General features: G+C 50.0%; 1 protein-coding gene across 11 annotated transcripts in view; it reads right to left on the bottom strand.

Moving 5' to 3' along the window:
* The window catches only part of Plekha7 (pleckstrin homology domain containing A7), a 191,176-nt gene that overhangs the window by 17,290 nt on the left and 156,532 nt on the right, over window positions 1-17,354 (bottom strand). For 7 of the 11 annotated variants that reach the window (XR_008223199.1, XM_052763114.1, XM_052763116.1 and 4 more), the window contains 10 exons: window positions 17,275-17,354; window positions 16,880-16,966; window positions 16,234-16,353; window positions 13,990-14,043; window positions 7,228-7,308; window positions 4,041-4,109; window positions 3,785-3,865; window positions 2,513-2,662; window positions 1,893-1,994; window positions 74-182 (listed from right to left, as the gene is read on the bottom strand). The exon at window positions 17,275-17,354 is cut by the window's right edge and continues 446 nt beyond it. Coding sequence is in view for 10 of the 11 variants with exons in the window: in XM_052763114.1 (XP_052619074.1) it covers window positions 74-182; window positions 1,893-1,994; window positions 2,513-2,662; window positions 3,785-3,865; window positions 4,041-4,109; window positions 7,228-7,308; window positions 13,990-14,043; window positions 16,234-16,353; window positions 16,880-16,966; window positions 17,275-17,354 (933 nt within the window). In the remaining variant the exon portion in view is untranslated. The remainder of the gene's footprint in view (window positions 1-73; window positions 183-1,892; window positions 1,995-2,512; window positions 2,663-3,784; window positions 3,866-4,040; window positions 4,110-7,227; window positions 7,309-13,989; window positions 14,044-16,233; window positions 16,354-16,879; window positions 16,967-17,274) is intronic. The other 4 variants (XM_052763121.1, XM_052763124.1, XM_052763117.1 and 1 more) reach the window with 3 other exon arrangements.

The raw sequence follows: 17,354 nt of genomic DNA, 5'->3' as shown, positions 1-17,354 counted from the left end.
ACCCAGCCCCTCTGAGAGCCAGCCCACCCGCCCCACCCTGTTCCTACATTCAGGAAGATGGTTGTTCTCTTACCTGGATTTTTGACAGACCCCACCAGGACTCTGTAGTTCTCTTTATTCGCACTCAAGCCTGCCATGACATCTTCAATTCTCCACAGGTCCTTCTGTATCTGTGACTTCTCCTGGGGAAGACAGGGGGCTGGTTCAGGATCTTCTTGGCTCCTCACTAGAACTTTCTTCTGAGGATTTGTGATACCTCTTCAGTCAGAGTCCCTCATCATAGGGGTGGTGAACACCTTTGAAAACCTGCCAGGGCAAGCTCCAAGCCTACTCAAAGTCCCCTTGAGAAGCAGGACCAGTGAGGAAGGCTGGGGGCAGTGTTTACCAGCTCAACTAGCCTGCTTTACCTCACTTAAGATAGACTGCCTTAAATAGCACAGGACTCAAATGATGTATACAACACCTAGTCAATCTCACAGACACAGGGAAGGGAACAGGGGAAGCCAGGACCAGGGCGGGAGGGGAAGACAACAGATTTTCAGTTTCACAAGGTGGAAAATTCTGGAATATGGCTGCACAACATGTGAATGGACCTAACACTGCTCAAGAGAACTCTTAAAAACAGTTGGGATGCCTGGTGTGATGGCGCACACCCTTACTGCCAGCACTCGGGAGGCAGAGGCAGTCCTGGTCTACATAGTTGTAGGCCAGCCTGGGCTATATGATGAAACTCTAGCTCAAAAAAAGAAAAAAAAAGAGTTAAGATTAGCATTTCAAGTTCAAGGCCAGTCTGGGTTATATAGTGAGACCTGTCTCAAAAGCCATGGGCAACAGATATACCTCAGCAACAACTAGAAACAATGTTGGGAAGATTTTATCAATAGCAGCCACTTTGTACATTCAAGCTGTTATACTACATACTGCGGAATGTCTCCAGTGAAGGGGGAATTGTAGGGGGAAATAACAGTAGGAGAAAGGAATATTCTGGGGATGCTCTAAGGTCACCCCTGAACCAGAGGCAAGAGTCTCCAGTGTCCTGGGCTGGTCTCCCAGAATCACCTGAGTGGAGGACATTAGGCCCGTGGGGCAGGGGGATCCCCAGAACCATCTGAGTGAGTGGAGAACATTAGGCCTGTGGGAGGGGGGGCGTCCCCAAAGAAGTTCCTTGGTTTCCTAGGGTTAGCACAATGAACTCCATCATCATTGAGCAAGCCCAGCTCCCAAAGTGGTATAGCATGCTGCCTTATGCACAAGAAGCTGATTCAGATACATTGAATCGATGTCAGAGCCCCAAGAAAGAGACAGACCTGAAGCCGAGCTGGAAAACAGGCCACTTTTCATTTTTAAAATTTTGAGGGTGGGATAGAAGCCTGATGCTTACCACAACAGGAGAATACAGGCCAGCTAGAATGGCCTGACTTTTGAGCTAAAACCACCTTTTCCACATTGGCCAGGGGTCACAGAGATGGGGATCACCCAGCCTGGCCTCCAGAAAGGCAAATGAGCATAAACAAGAGAAGAGGAGCCTCCAGGGGCCGAATTCACACTCTCTCCTCAGGCCAAGGAGTGACTGCCAGAAGCAAGACAGAGACTGGACTTCCTACTATTGTCCAGGGAACCTAGGAGAAACTCGCCCTGGCCCTCCAAAGTGCCCTCCAGGTGGGTACGGGTACTGAACTGGGTTCCTCTTGGCTCTGATCTTTTAACAGACCAGCTCTTCCCAAACACTGAGGGCTAGGCATTGAGAGCAAAGAAGCGGAGAACTGAGGTGAGGCTTCTCACCACGGCGGAAGGAATCCCCGAGAGAGAGCTTGGCGTAGCTGCTTGGCACAGCTCACAGACCTAACGGGAGGCTAGGGAGTCAAGGGAGGTGACAACCCTCTCTTGGTCACCTGGAAGAAAAAGGCTCTTCTGTGTTGCTCCTGCAGGGTCTGCTTCAGCTGTTCCACGTCCCTCTCCAACTTCAGGTACTCATTCCAGGCATTTTCCATCTCCTATTGGCCAAGGAAACACTTCTGGTCCCCAGATGTCCCCTCATGCTGCTCCCTCCCACCCCCAGCCCAGTCCCCTCCAGAACACCCACCCCTAACCTGCTGCCCGCTAGGTGAACCAGAAGGGGAGGCTTAGGCAGCCTGGTGGAAAGGAGATGAGAGCATGTGACCCTGGCTATGTGCTGCCCACTCCCCACCTCAAGATGGCTCCCCCCTGCCTGGTGGGAATGTCAGGACCACACTGGACTGACAGCTGCAATGGTGGAAATTCTGACATCTTAGAGCACACGGACTAGAATACAGTCTGAAGACTTCTCCACAAAACTGGGTCTCCCTCAACTATCCTGATGGAAAGAAGCCTAAGGTGAGGAGAGTCAGCCATGTTACCCCGGATAACCTGCCACCAGGAGGCAGCGACAAGTTCTCACCCCTGGCCTCCAACTCAACAGCAGGGCTGATGGGAACACAGCCATGGCCAGCCCCCAGGGAAAGTGCCTGCCACCTCTTCACCCTCTACACACCGTGGACTCTCTGCAGAGCTCCGCCCGGATGTGGACCAGGTCCTCCTGCAGGAGCCTCTGCTGGCAGGTGATCTTGTCCAGGTGCTGTGGCTGGTCTCGGTATTGCTGTGTCTGCCTGTGCAGCACCTCCAGCACGGATTCTAGCTGGTCCTGTGCCAGAGAGGGCCAAGAGCGACAGGATGGGAGGGCTGGCCCCAGAGGAACCTAACAACTGAGGCCAAAGAGGCCAGTCTGAGCTGGAGCAAAGACACAGGGCTTCAGACAGCAGCAGCTCAGACTGGCCCAGGAGGCAAGTCTCCAAAACTCTCCATGCCTGTTTTCTCATCTACAAGGTGGGTGCAGAACCTTCTGACTCCTTGTGGAGTATGTGGAAACAAATGAAAGAAACGGCGGAAGAACTCAGTAGGCTCTTGTGGAAAGAAGGCATGCCACAGATCTTCAACACCACAAAAAAGGAAAAAAGTCGCTCTGAGATTACTACTGCGGCCTCAGCTCACTCTTGTCTTCCCATCTAGACATGCTGCCTTCCCAGCCCAGCTCCCAGGGGAAAGGAACCTGAGGAAGTGAAAGGCTTTGTCATTGTGACAAAGGCCACTCTCTCCAAGGCAGCCCTTTGGGTTTCACATGTCAAGCCGTCAGACCTCCAGACACGGGCCCGAACAGAATGAGGGGGGCTTGAGCCACGCAGACTGGGGTTCTCCCTGAAAGGAGGGGAGGCTCAGATACGAGTCTTTGAGGAACACCCTTAGACAAAAGAGACTGAATAAACTAACACTTGTTTATGTATTTTTTTGTGGGTTTTTTTTGTTTTTTTTGTTTTTTTTTTGTTTTTTTGTTTTGTTTTGTTTTTCGAGACAGGGTTTCTCTGTGTAGCTTTGCGCCTTTCCTGGAACTCGCTTTGGAGACCAGGCTGGCCTCGAACTCACAGAGATCCGCCTGGCTCTGCCTCCCGAGTGCTGGGATTAAAGGCGTGCGCCACCACCGCCCGGCTTTTTTTGTGGTTTTTAAAGAGGACCGAGCACTGTGTAGCTGAGGATGACCTTAAAATTCCGATTCCCCCTGGAGTCTACCTTCCAAGCGCTAGAGTCACAGGTGTGTGCTGACCATACCTGGTTTATATGTGAGGCTGAGGATGGAAGCACTCTATACTGAGCTATCCCCCGGCCCCTCCTGTTGATGAATACTAACACGAGAGTGCAGACGTGGTTTCAGCAGACGGGAGTGATGCACGTCCCTCCACCCACCCCACTGTGATGCAAAGGCAATGCATACTTTATTCTCCTTGAGAGCTCGGATCTTGTCTTCCAAGTCCTGGAGGATCCTGTCTTGTTCACAGAACACACTCAGCTTGACCTATAAGCAAGAACGAGTTGGAGAGGGTGGGGTGGGGGTGGGGGGTGAGAACAGGGCATGGCCTCAGGAACAAGAGCAGAAAGTCTCTGGCCAGAGCACCAACCAAACCCTTCGGGAAGCTGCCCAGGTCCAGTCAGGAGGTGGCCGAGGAGCCAGCCTGTCACTGGTAACTCACATCAATGTCACTCTCAGCGATCTTCATCGGCTTCAGACTTCGATCCTTAAGAAGATCTCGGCCTGTCATCTGGGAGGTGAACAATTTAATGATTAACTTGGTGTGTGGAGCCAAAACTCAGGAAGGAAGGTTAGTCCTATGGTGGATGGAGGTGGAAGTCTCAGCGGAGGCAGAAGGCTCATGGCACAAAATGGGCAAAAACTTGAGGACTATCTACATTGTTTTAATGCCTACTTAATTTTATGGAAAAACCAAAACCTTTTGGTGATCCTAATACTATCAAATTTCTCAAATTAAAGAAAACGCAGGTACTCAAGTTACAGGGTTATCAATTTTAAAGGTGTTTGCCCAAGCATGACATATTTCTGTGGGTCTTTGGAGATTTGTCAAGGATAAGAGAGGCCTGCTACAGCACCTAGGGGTAAACACAGGTCTACACCCCACGCCCAGCCGGTTTCAGGTCTCTGAGAAGCTCCCTTCCCCATGGACAAGGCCAGTCTTCCTCACCCTACGCTGTTAAAAGATCCAGCCAGAGGGAGAAGGAACCCAGGTCAGGTCCAGCTAGTGTTTTTAGAGTCACACCCAGACAACAAGGCTTGGTTGTACTCATGTGACTTATCACCTGTCTTCCCATCTCAACAAAACAATGAACAAGTCTCCCATGCTTCCAGGCCAGTGGAGCATCCCATTTCACATCCTCAGTCAACTGTAAACAGGCAGCTTGCTGCCTTCCTGCTCCCATTGACACCCAAGCAGCTGATTCCAACTCTCTATCCCATGCTTCCACTTCCCCGAGGCACCTTCTATCACAGGCTGTGTAGATGTGGGTGGGCTCCCATGGCCAAGACAAGGTCAGCTTTAATGCATCTTAAATTGTGAGCCCATCTCTGTTCTGTTTTGAAGCTCTGACCAGTGGACATGGAGAACAGGGTAATCATAGCAGAGGCAGGTAATGTGTATGTGTTAGGCAGAAGGCCCTAGGATGGATAGACAGACAGTTGCTGGAAAGATAGCCTGTGTTTTCTCCCCACTCCATTTGGAAGGTTCAAGAAGTTTGCTAGAGTAAACCAGGAGTCAAAATTCATTGTCAATCATTCCCTTCAGATTAACCACATCCACGTGCCCAACTGACCTACACTCTACCTCAGCAAGTCCAAGCCAGTATCAAATGACTTCTTTAAAAAATATTATTTATTTTACATGTATGGGTGTTTTGCCTGCATGTATGTCTGTGTATCATATGCATGAGTCTGTGTACTCATGGAGGCCAGAGACGGTGTTGGATCTCCTGTAATTGGAGTTACAGATAGTTGTGAGTTGCCACGTGGGTGCTGGGAATGAAGACGTGCCTTCTGGAAGAGTAGTCAGTGTTTTTAACTGCTGGGCCATCTCACTACCCCATGAAATGACTTCTTGCTTTGAGCTGAGGATTGATTCCATTTGGCCATACAGAAAGAGGCAGGGACCCTGGCCTTATTTATTTTGTGGTAAAGCCTGAGTATAAGGCCTGGCATAAGGGAAGGCACTCAGCAAGCATTCATGGGGTCTGTGTCAGAGTATGTGTATATACTTGTATGTACACACAGTTTGAACATATGGAACCCTGCAATGATCCCTCCCAAGGGGAGGGCATGAGTGGGTAGCTTCTCTGAAGAAGCTGGCCTGGGCTCGTTAACCAGCTAGAAATCACTTTCAAATTGAGGTGTACTCTGGGGATCTCCCCCAGCAAACTCTTCCCCCTTTTCCCCTGAAGCTTTTTATTGAGGAAGTCTCTGATGCTTAAATAAGGCAGAGGATCTAACTGAGCAACGCCTCATTTATCCAGCACCATCAGGAAAGAAATGAGGTGTCTACACACAAAGGCATTCTGAGAAAGTGAAATCTAAATTAAGCTTTCTGGTGGCATCCCCCGGAATGTGCCCTTCACTGCTGTCCTCAGCGACTCTGAATCCAACTCTCTCTCTCTTTCTCGTCACATTCCCTCTTTTCTAAGAAATAGGCCTCTCTTGTCCTCTTTAAAATGCTGTTTATAGGATGTTGGGAGCTAGGAATTCAAAGTGCTTGCCTTTCTTTCTTCCCTTTGAGTGGGTCTGGTGCCCTACAAGTTGTCCCTCTCACAGGGTGCCTGTCACATCTGTGGTGCTCAGAATATCGGATTATAATGAGGTTTGCCCAGTTCTCTCCAGATACATTAACCACATTAGGGGTCACTGTGAGACAGTGATGTATTTTCTAGCCTTGAAGCCCAGCTAGGACCTGGCATATTGAAGAGATATGGAGAAGGTTTGCTGAGTGAGTTCATGAACATGTTAAAATCAGACTGGCTGGTTTGGCTTCCAATGAAGTAAAGGTCACAGGCCATAGGACACCAGCTTCCTGAAAGCTCTTATACAGCTCAGAGGTCCTTCAGCTTAGCTCTGTTCCAGAGAAAGGATGCTCTAATGAAGAGTTATAGCCACAAGTAGTATGTGGCAGTTAAGTTTCCCTCTTTAAATTGTGCTCTGTGATTACAGTATTTATATCCACTTAAAATGTCAACAAGTGTCCCCGCTATCTGTCACCAGAAAAATCAAAGGTCTTGGGTCCTCACTCATCTTAAAGAATCTGTACAAGAGACTCAGGGCCCATGGGCCATCTCACTTCTCCTCTACCACGTTAGGACATGACATCTGCACCTCCCAACCCCCCGCATCTGTAGCCTCCCTCAGAATGTCCCAAGAGCTGGCTACATTGCAAAAGAGACCATCCAAAGGGTGGCCATCCAGTTCCAGAGAGGACCTGCCTGTCAACACCCTGCCCCAGAGAAGGCAGAGACAGTGTGGCATCTAAGGCTTCTCTAAAGTGGTTAGGAACTGCTGCTCCCTCCCAAGAAACTCATGCTCAGCTCTATCTATGTGGAGGCAGACAAGTGAGGATGGAGACACACACAAGCTGATGGCAGCCAGGCAAGCTCCCCATCCCTCTGCAACACAAAAGATGGAGCCACAGGACACCACAGATGAGCAGCTCAGCCCAATGTATTGGCCACAATGCTGAAGAGAGCTTTGGGTTAAAGAAAATCAACTGAAATGACTTGCAGGAAGCGTGGGGCGTCAGGAGAGCAACTGCTTAAGCAAGTGATGATGCCGGCCCTGAGCCAGAAGCAATGGAATGGCCCCGCCTGGAGACACGGATCCGATCATCTTACGCTTCTCCCGGGCCGACAGCCCCGTGCTGACTTCTTCAGCACTTTGTAAAGCACGTTGATCAAAGGTTCATTATTTTTAATCTGTTCCGAACAGAAAGGCAAATACAACAAAACGTAACAGGTGAGACATCCAACGACACTTGAAGCAGCCACAGTCTGGGGGTTGGCGAAGGGGAACCTCGGAAGCGAGGTGTGCAGACAGTTAAGACAGCCTTGGTGTGGGAACTCCCGGCTGGTCCCAGTCGCCTAACTCTGAAGAACAGGCCTAATCAGCTTTGCTTACTTTGCGGGGCAGGGGCCTGTGTAGATTGACCATGCACAAGGGTCACTTCCTGGCTCACTTCCTTTCTAGTTCTTCTGCAGAAGGCAAGGGAAAGCCTGACACTTCTTCCTGTCTCCCTCACCACGTTCTGTGACATCTGGAAGCTTGGCTTAGAGAGGATCCATGCCCTCATCTCATTTCTAACAATTATTTTACACAAAAAGTCCTTGAATTTCACCTCCACATGTGCAGTGCAGCTAAACGTCCATGTCTAACCAATGGTCCCAAAGGCTTATAACTGGAGCTGGAAATAGTCTCCCAGGCCTTTGAGATAGCTCAGTAGGCAATGCTGCCCCCGAACCTGAGGACCTGAGCTCAATCCCGGGATCCACATGGTGGAAGGAGAGAATCAGCTCCTGCAGGTTGTCCTCTGACCTCCACACGCATGCCTTAATACACACACACACACACACACACACACACACACACACACACACACACACACACCCCTCCAGCCTTACCATATGCACATAGACAGATGGAAGGAATGCAGAGAAAGAAAGAAAACACTGTCCCCACCCTCCGGGTGGGTAGATCCCAGGCCAACAGAAGTTTCATCTTTTATTAGAGGGTTGGAAATTGAACCAGTGCCTCATGTATACTAGACAACTGTTTTATCCCAAGTTACACCCTATTCTGACATCAGGATTCCTATGCTGGCTCTCCAACTTCAGTGTGCAGAATCACCTGGAAGGCTCAGGCTTCACACCAGAGGCAGGCCTGGAGTAGGACTCAAGATTTTCCATTCCTAACAGATTCTCAGGTGTTGCTGCTGTAGCTGGTCGGAGACCACACTTTGAGAACCACCACTTCTGAGGGAGGTGTAGCTCAGTTCGTACAGTGCTTGTCTAGCCTTCACAAAGCCCTGGGCTCCATCTAGTACCACATAAACCAGACATACATGCACCTATAATCCCAGACTCAAGAACAGAGGCAGGAAGATACAAGTCCAAGGTCACTGGGCATCCAAGAACAACCTGGGATAGACGAGACCTTGTCTCAAAACAAAAACAAAAAAATACAAACAAATCACTTTGAGGCAATCTTTCTCAACCCTGGCTGCACTTTAAAAACATTAAGAAATTGTTTGTTTGGTCTGGTTTTTAAAGAGTAATGCTTGAATATTATCAATTAAGTCAGAGTCTCTCAGCATGTCACTCAAGCATTGATGTGCATTTTCAAAGTTCCCCAGGGGTTTGCTTAGCTCACAGCCTGGGAGAGTAATCTCTGTCCCTGAACGGCAGACCTCAACATTTAGTGTGCACAAGAGCTTGAGATCAAGAGTGCTAACTCAGTAGAGACCTCCAGATTTGCCTTAAAAACAAAACAAAACATATTTGCTTACTTATCTGTGTGTGCATCCTATAGTGTTTGTGTGTGTGTGTGTGTGTGTGTGTGTGTGTGTGTGTGTGTGTGTGTGTGTGTGTGTGTGTGTGTAGGTCAGAGAGAGGTCAGCTTGGAGTCAGTTCTCTCCTTCCACTACATGGGTCCTGGAGATCAAATTCAGGTTATGGGGCTTAGCAGCAAGCACCTTTACCTGCTTTACCTCCAACCCCTGTTTTTATTTTTATTTATCTATTTATTTTTCAGTCAGGGTCTATGTATCCTTGGTTGGCCTGGAACTATGTTGCCCAGGTTGGCTTTGAACTTGAAGCAATCCTTCTGCCTCTGTCCTACCTAGTGCTGAAACTATAGGCATGGCTCATGCCAGACTCTGAAGTTTGTTGACTTGTTCCCAAAGTCTCTATGGGAAGCTTTGGTGGCTGTCCTGGAACTCCCTATGTAAAACCAGGTTGGCCTCAAGCTCACAGAGATCCACCCACCTCTGCCTCTCAGTCTTGGGATCCAAGGCATGAGCCACCATGCCCAGCCTAAAAATTTTTGGTGTTGTTTTATTTTGTTTTTCAAGATAAGAGTTTCTCTGTGTAGTCCTACCTATCCTGGAACTCACTCTAGATCAGGCTGGCCTCAAACTCAGAGATCCACCTGCCTCTGCTTCCCAAGTGCTGGAATTAAAGGTATGCACCACTACCACCTTGAGTTTTTTTTTTAAAGGGAGGAAGTCATTATGTTCTGTGGGCTGGCTTGTAATTTACAGGCTCAAATGATCCTCCTGTCTCAGTCCCCCAAGAAGCAAGAACCACAGGTATGTATCATCATACCTGGTTCAGATCTATATTTCTAAAAATCAAGTTCCTAGGTATTCTAGAAATAGCTGATGCCCCAGATAACAACCTAAAAAACTCTGCCCCAGAAGCTGACTCTGGAAACAGACAAGCCCTGATCTCAGGCTCAAACTGCCAGAGAGAGCCCACAGTGCTACACTCCTCCCCAGAGACAAGGGACTTCCTGGGGTTGAAGGCAACCTTCTGTATCTACAAAGACATTGTCTGAGCAGCTGAAGAGACCCCGCTCAACCTTGTGTGAATGTGTTTCACAGCTGTCTACAAATAACAGGAGCACAGGCACACATCCAGGAGCATCACTGGTATCTGAGAACAGACTGGGCAACACTATTAGACTCTTTCTGAAGGAACGATGCTTTTAAATGCTATGGACAATGGCGACCCCACCACAGCCCACTCTTGGAAGCCAATCAATGCAGTACAGTTCTGGGAAGCAAAATTTCATGATGGAAGCACAGCCCAAAGACGACAAACTCAGGGCTGAAGTCAGTTACACTCATGGAACTTTGCAGAAGTCCCTTAAGTCTCTGAGATGCGGGTTCTTGGCTAACAGGGTAGGGACAGTAATTCCTATCACCAATGCACCAGGTGCCCACACTGCCAGGCACTGAGAGAATTAACACCAATGCACCAGGTGCCCACACTGCCAGGCACTGAAAGAATTAACACCAGTACACCAGGTGCCCACACTGCCAGGCACTGAGAGAATTAGCACCAATGTACCAGGTGCCCACACTGCCAGGCAGAACAGAAGATTTACCACTGCCCCGTCCTTTCTGCCCTGGCACCAACAAGAGAAAAGCCAGAGGAGCAAGCACTCCCCAAACACGCTAGCTACGAGCGTCTTCTAAGAGGTGCCTTCATCTAATCCCCTGGTCCCCCCGCAGCAATATTCATCTGAGAGAGGAAAACCGAGAAAGGTGCTAGGGAGAAAACACCACCACCAAACTCGGGAAACTGGTGTCAGCTGGGCAGAGGGGTGGATGGGCCCTGGATCCTTGGCTCTTGGGACAAGAAGAAAAAAGAGTCTAAGTCAACACAGGAGAGTGAGGAAACCAGCAGATCAGATGTGGGAAGGAAAATCTCTAGAGAAGCTTGTTCAAGGACTGGGGATAGAGCAGTGGTAGTGCACCTGCCCAGCAAGCACAAGGCCCTGGTTGTGTACACACACACACACACACAATTGACTTTAGTGACACAGGCAGTTATCCCATCTACCTGAGTGGCTGGTGCAAGTTCAAAGCCAGCCTGGGCTACAAAATGAATCCAATGCTAGTCCGGGAATTTATTAATAGTAAGACCTTGCCTTAAAACAAGAAGTAAAAAGAGGGTTGGTGACATAGTTGAGTATGGCTCAGTGGTAGGGTGTTTGCCCCACATGCATGAGGCTGGAGGTTCAATCCACCCCACCACAGGAAGAGGAAGCTGGTCCTAGAGAGGCTGAGCTTGTCTCCCATACCCAGAATGGTCTTCAGGGCTTATTCAAGTGCATCTCCTTTCCTAGTGTGTGACCTCTTCCTGTTCTGTCTCCTCTGCAGTGCCACATTCACATCGCCTTATTCCAAGGACATTCTGCCCAGCATGTCAAGAATCCATGAACCAATAGGTCTTGGAGTCCCAATCTGCATAACCCAGTGACAGGACACTGCTATAGAGAAGGCCCTTCCAGAAAAGCAGTTCTACCAACTGAACCCTGTCTGCCTGTAGCTGCCATCTACTCGGCTCAGTCCTCTTTAGAGCCACAGAAAATGCACTGTGACACAGCAGGGCATTACAGCCTGTCTCCCTTTCTCCCACACTGTCCCTGACTCCCTGCCACTGCACTGCAAATGTGCAGCTGCCTGTGAGTCTCCTCACAGGCACACTTCCCACTATGCAGATCCTCCCTGGCTCCGTAGACACTGGGGGAAGAAGAGAACCTGAGTCCGCAGGTGAAGGGGCCATCAGCATATCAAGGTAAGCAGAGCACGGACGTGGTCAGACCCCTGGACCACTACCCCAGACAATGGAAACTGGAACGACCCTCTTAGTCTTAGCAGCCTGATTTTGAACATCTGTAAACGTGTTCATCTGGGTCCTACAGTTGGCCACTCTGAGAATCCAGTATCCCAGCTGGGTCCGTGCAGGGTAGAGCAGGTCCCTGCCCTCTGGTGGAAGCCACGGAGGCACACGAGCCTTAGTGATCAACACTGCACACACAGTCTAGTATCTTCTCTCACAGGGGCAGTGGGAGAGTCAAGCCTCTCTCAGCTGCAGGAGAGGTTCATCTAGGGACTAGCTCTCTGAGAAGAGCTTAGTAATTACAGTAGCAGACACACAACCAGGAAAATCTGGCTACAAGCCCAGCTGTTCTCATGACAAATAACGTCAGCAGCCAGAAGACCTCCTCAGGTGACATAGCTCCTAGTTAGGAAAGCACCCCTGGATGCAACTTGCCTCTCCAGCCTATCAGATCCATTCCCAGCCATCGGAAACCCAAGCTTGGCTCCCCCAAAAGTTTAATGCCTTTGGGACCATAGCAGCACAAATGACATGTTATGAAGGGCTAGTAGCAAGGTGAATGTAAGCTTTAGAATAAGCACTGGACCCAAATTTATCTCTGTCTCCAGTGTGGCCTTGAGAAAGTAATTTACTTCCCTTATGGAGCTACTATGCAAGCTAATGCAACAAAGTAAAATACATTACATGGCCATCACTACTCAGCTTCTGTTGGAGTCTGGACAAACAGAACTTTTGCTCTGAGGCCTGTGCCTCAGTTTCTCCTCCTTTAATCTCTGTGCTCACTGAGACTTTCTTCCTAAGGCCTAGGACAGAATCAGGAGTCAGCATGATTTGTTTCTCCCTCACCCCATGGCTCTGATCTCACCACTGTACCCCAGCTCTCTGTGGCTCACTTTGGTCCTGTTCCCACCTACTTCCTAACAACTACTCCGCCATGATTCCTCAAAGCTCTGTTCACATGCTCCCTACTTCCTCCGAAGCCTTTCTCATGGCCCGTAGGAATTCAAATGATTTCAGCTCAGAACTGAGCCAAATAGATCTTTCCATGATCACTGTATATACTATCATTTGGGGATATTTCTTTCCCTAGCCCATACTATTTGGAAATTTCTTATGACTAGGGCCTGAGTTTTCCTTTTGCATCTGACCTTGTCTTCTGTAGAGCTGGGCATACAGCAAGTGCTTAACAGATGCATAAGTGAACTGGGAGATATTAAACCAAAACCCTTGGTGGGCTGTCAGCATGGGAAAAGCCCCACCTGCTGCCTTAGGTGCTAGTATCTACAGCTGAGCCCCATGAGGCTGAAAGGTCCCTGAGTTAGAAATGGCTTGAGCCAGGTACACAGTGCAGGAGAGATAAGCATGGTCCATAGGCCCCTTCCCTCCCTGGGCTGACTAAGGTTTCTCCCTTCCAGTCTGTTCCACAGCCCCAGCACGAGAAGGGCTGTCCTCAGAAGGAATGTGCAGGGCTGTAGCAAGTCGGTAGCAGCTTTCTCCAGGAAAGAATGCATCCCATTTCCCCAGGAGCCCTTCAGCTCTGTTGAGAAGGCTGAGTCAGAGCCTGAGCTTTAAGTGTGTACAGGCTCCTAGTTAGTGCTCAGCTCTAAAGGGAGAGGTTAGGGGTGGGCCTCAAGGCCCCATGACTCCATGTAGAACTTGCAACCTCATCAACAAACCCAAAGGACCCACCAAGCCACTTGTGGTTGAAAACACACATCAGCCACTCCCTATGAACCAAATATACTCCCACCAGCAAAAGAGGCTCTGACGAAGCCAATGGCTATTTTCCAGGAATCTCTGGGTCTAACTAAGGGAAGGAAAAAGATCAACATCATGACTCCCATTCTCTAATCCAGAGACCTCTCAAGAGGACTCACAAGCAACTTTACAAGAATCAGACTGTAAGCAATGAAGTTCTTCTGATTCAGACAATGGTTTTCACTTAGGGTGTAGACCATGAGTGTTGGGCTCCAGTAGGTAATACTCTCAGAAAGATGAGTGTCCGTGGGAGGTGGGATCCTGATGCCACTCACCTTCAAAGATGTATTATCTTTATTTAGGAGTAGTGTGTGAGCTTATTGACCCATGTGCATGCAGGTGCTGGTGGAGGCCAGAGGGAACTGATTATTCTAGAACATAGTAATAGGTGGTAGTGAACTGCCTGAGGTGGGTCCTGGGAACTGAACCTGGGTCCTCTGCAAGAGTAGCAAGTACATCTGAACACCGAGCCATCTTTCCAGCCCTACCACCCACCTTTAGATCCAGGTACTCCAGGTCCTTCTTCAGCTGGAGGTAGGTGTCATCAGCCTTCCCAGGAAGCAGAGAGAGAAAAAAAAACAGTTACAAACACTAGGGGTTAAAAGAATCAGGTCTTCTCAAGTAGATCATTCACATTACACAACTCTGGAGACACGGGACCACAGCAGACCGACACACCGGGCCATGGAGGAAGCACAGATGTCTTGCTGCAACTCGGAGCCCTCTTTCGGCATGGCAGAGCTTGGGGGTCACTATGGGGAAAGCCAGCTTATCCCCGCACCCACTGTGGATGGATGGGGAGGAGCCAACAGGAGAGCTAGGCAGTAGAGCAGAGGAGGCGGATGACGGGCTCCTGAGGCAGAACCAGGAGATCTGCCTGGAAGAGCTCTTGCCACACACAAGCTAGGATCCCATTGATGCCACTGCTCTCGTTCTTGGCATCAAACCTTTGGGCTGGGCTGGCTCACGTGCATGAAGTAACATGACCCCCAGTGATGTGGACAGATGGCTGGAAAAGGCAGAGAGACAACTTGGTGATCCAGCAGGTCTCAGTATGACCTTGACTCCAGGAGGATAAGTAGCAGCTGCTACAAGTTTGCTGGAAGATTTTTGTTCAGTAAGAAGCTAAAGCAGCCACACTAGGAACTAGGGAAGGGTTCCTGGGTAAGACTGTCTGTGGTGTCTCTCGTGGCCTATCAAGCTCTTCAGTGTAATTATTGACAATAAGGCTCCTCACAAGTCACACTCCCGTTCAACAGGTCACAGAAGCTAACTGAGGCAGAAGAGTCGCACGAGCTTAAGAATGGTCCAGTTACCATGTTCTTAGTGGACTGAGGGCCTCCAGCTGAGCAAGCCAAGGATGGGAAAGGTAGACAGTTCTGGTGCGAGACCATCACATACAACACATGAGAATTTCACACAGTGCTTAGGCAGGAGCCCTGTCTGTGAGGGATGCTGTGGCTTGCACAGGCTTTCCCTATACTGCCTCCTTCCCCACCCGCTTTCCCAGGTCACTGTCTCACACACTCTGAACAGGAGGAGAGAAGACAGCTGGAGCATGTTATTCAAAACCAAATTTGCGACTTAGAATTTTTTCCTTTTCCTTTTTTTTTTTTTTTTTTTGTGTGTGTGTGTAGTATGCATGTGTGCGTGCATATTCTTGCATGTGTGGGGTACACACATATGTGTGAACACTCCATTGCTCTTCCACCTTATTTATAAGGCAGGGTCTCTCAATTACCCAGAACTCTCTGAGACAGCTAGTCTTACTAGGCAGCTTGCTCTGGGGCTGGCATCACAGGAGGACAGCCACTCCCACCCAGCATTTACAGGTCTCACACACTTTGATGGTGAGCTCTTGAACCACTGAGTCATCTATTCAAACTCACAACTTACGTTTGTTTGTTTTTAACATGGCCTCTCTTAACGCCTGTCTTTCTAATTACATTTCCTGGGTCCTTCAGGTCTTGCTAAAAGGGGTCAGGGAAGGAAAGTGACAATCCTAGCACCCACATCTGTCCTCTGCCTGGCTTTGTGCTGCATGGAGGGCAGGCTTCTGTGGCTGAACCACTGCTGCCCAAGCACAACTCTGCAGACAGGCAGGAGTCTGTTTCCTTTAGCTGCTCCAGGAGCCCAGGAGAGCCACTCCCTGGGGAGTCTCAGGAAGCCTGAGTGCCAAGCCCAAGCCCTGGTGCTATTTAACACTCAAAAGAGGGATTCTGGCTGCAGCCTGCAAGCTCCTGGGGGCACAGCAGTGAGTCGCTGCCCCTTCAGGGTCCTCTTGTCCTATAATGACAACCCGGTTCCACCTTACGTATGCAGGTTCCTACAAGGCTAAACAGGACAAACGATAAGAGCTGTTCCACAAGTGGAGGTGCCCTGCATTTCCCTCCAGGCTGACCCACATGTCTTCAATGAGTGACAAGGCTGAGTGACATGAGTGACAGGGCACAGCTCTTAGACAAGATGACCATGTGCCAGCCTGGCAATCACTCTGCATAGCTCAAGAAGCAAGGTTCAGGTCTGTCCCACCCCATGCAGCCCCTCCCCTGCAGCAGAGCGGGTGGGGGTGGGGGTGCTCCACCGTTGCCCACAGTGACTGGCTGTAGCACCCAGGAGCAAACAGGCAAGGGAAGAGGGAGAGAGCCAGGCAGCAGGACAGACCAGCGCACACGGCACAGGGGAACATGGGTGGCAGGCCATCCCTGCCGGGGCCCAGGAGAGCCCACCGGCGCTGACCTGGCAGGCAGGAAAGGTCAGGTAGTGGTGCAGTAACTGGCCCACGGCGAAATTGCGCACGCTGGCCAACTTGGCCTGGTGCCGCTGCAACCGAGTGAGCAGCAGCGAGAGCTCTTCTAGCTGCGGGCGTGTAGACACATCGGGAGGGAGTCAGCCACCGCAGGGCACACGGCTGCAGTTACACTCTTCACCCCGTGCCGGGACACACTGCTGTGACACCACTAGGCAATGATCGCAAATAAAGGCACCGCCAGCATAGGGCACAGGAAGCTGTTTTCCTAGAAGCCACCAGCTCAGCTTCACCAGAAGGATGAGTGCTTTGAAGGGAGAGTTAACCAATCACAGTGAAGGGCAGGGAAGAAAGGAGGGATGCTAAAGGAGAAGGCAGGTAGCTAGAATATCCAAAGAGGGGACCAGCCCAACATTCTCCTCCACTCTCCTCAGTCTTTGGAGAGCCTGCTACAAAGCCTGGGTGAGCCACTGGGCCTCTCTGTCTCCTCATCACTAAGGAAGGGTTAAAAGCTACTCTGTGGGCTAAAAAATTGATTGAAAATTGATTGGCCCTAAGGGCGGAAATACCATGGGCTAGGGTCTCATATGCGACGGTATGTTGATCACCTGGAGAGGGAAATGAGGGGCCACTTACGGATTTTCCGTGTAAGCTGGGAGCGCTGACAGTGTGAGTCATGTAGCCCATGGACGGCATGGACCGTCGGTCCACATGAGAGGAGTTCTGTAACAGGAGGGGAGAAGCCAGACTGAGGCCAGGCAAGGACACCTCAGTCACTCACAGCCAGGCCTACCTACCACGTGCCCTTCCACCTGTCTGAGCCCAAAATGAATACACCATGGTCCTCACTGGGCACAGCACAGCAAATTGAAAGGTGCCTGGAGAATTAGACCTCAGTTGGGTTGTTATGGATAAATGAACTGACTGAACACCAACACCTTTTCTTGCTTGTAGGCTGCCAGGAAGCCACTGAGTGACTCTGTCTCTCAATGCCAGACCCCAGTCACCGGGCAGAAGTTCCCAGGCCTCACCTTGATAGCATGACCCCGTGCCTTCCTGGGAGAACCTCCCAGAGAAATGTCCACACTCCTCCTCTGGTCAGGTGGCTTCA

Source organism: Peromyscus californicus, unplaced genomic scaffold (assembly GCF_007827085.1).
Source record: "Peromyscus californicus insignis strain IS unplaced genomic scaffold, ASM782708v3 Scaffold_4__1_contigs__length_199733344, whole genome shotgun sequence".
Lineage (NCBI taxonomy): Eukaryota > Metazoa > Chordata > Mammalia > Rodentia > Cricetidae > Peromyscus > Peromyscus californicus.
The sequence above is the reverse complement of the archived record's forward strand: the minus strand, read 5'-3'. Positions and strand labels throughout refer to the sequence as shown.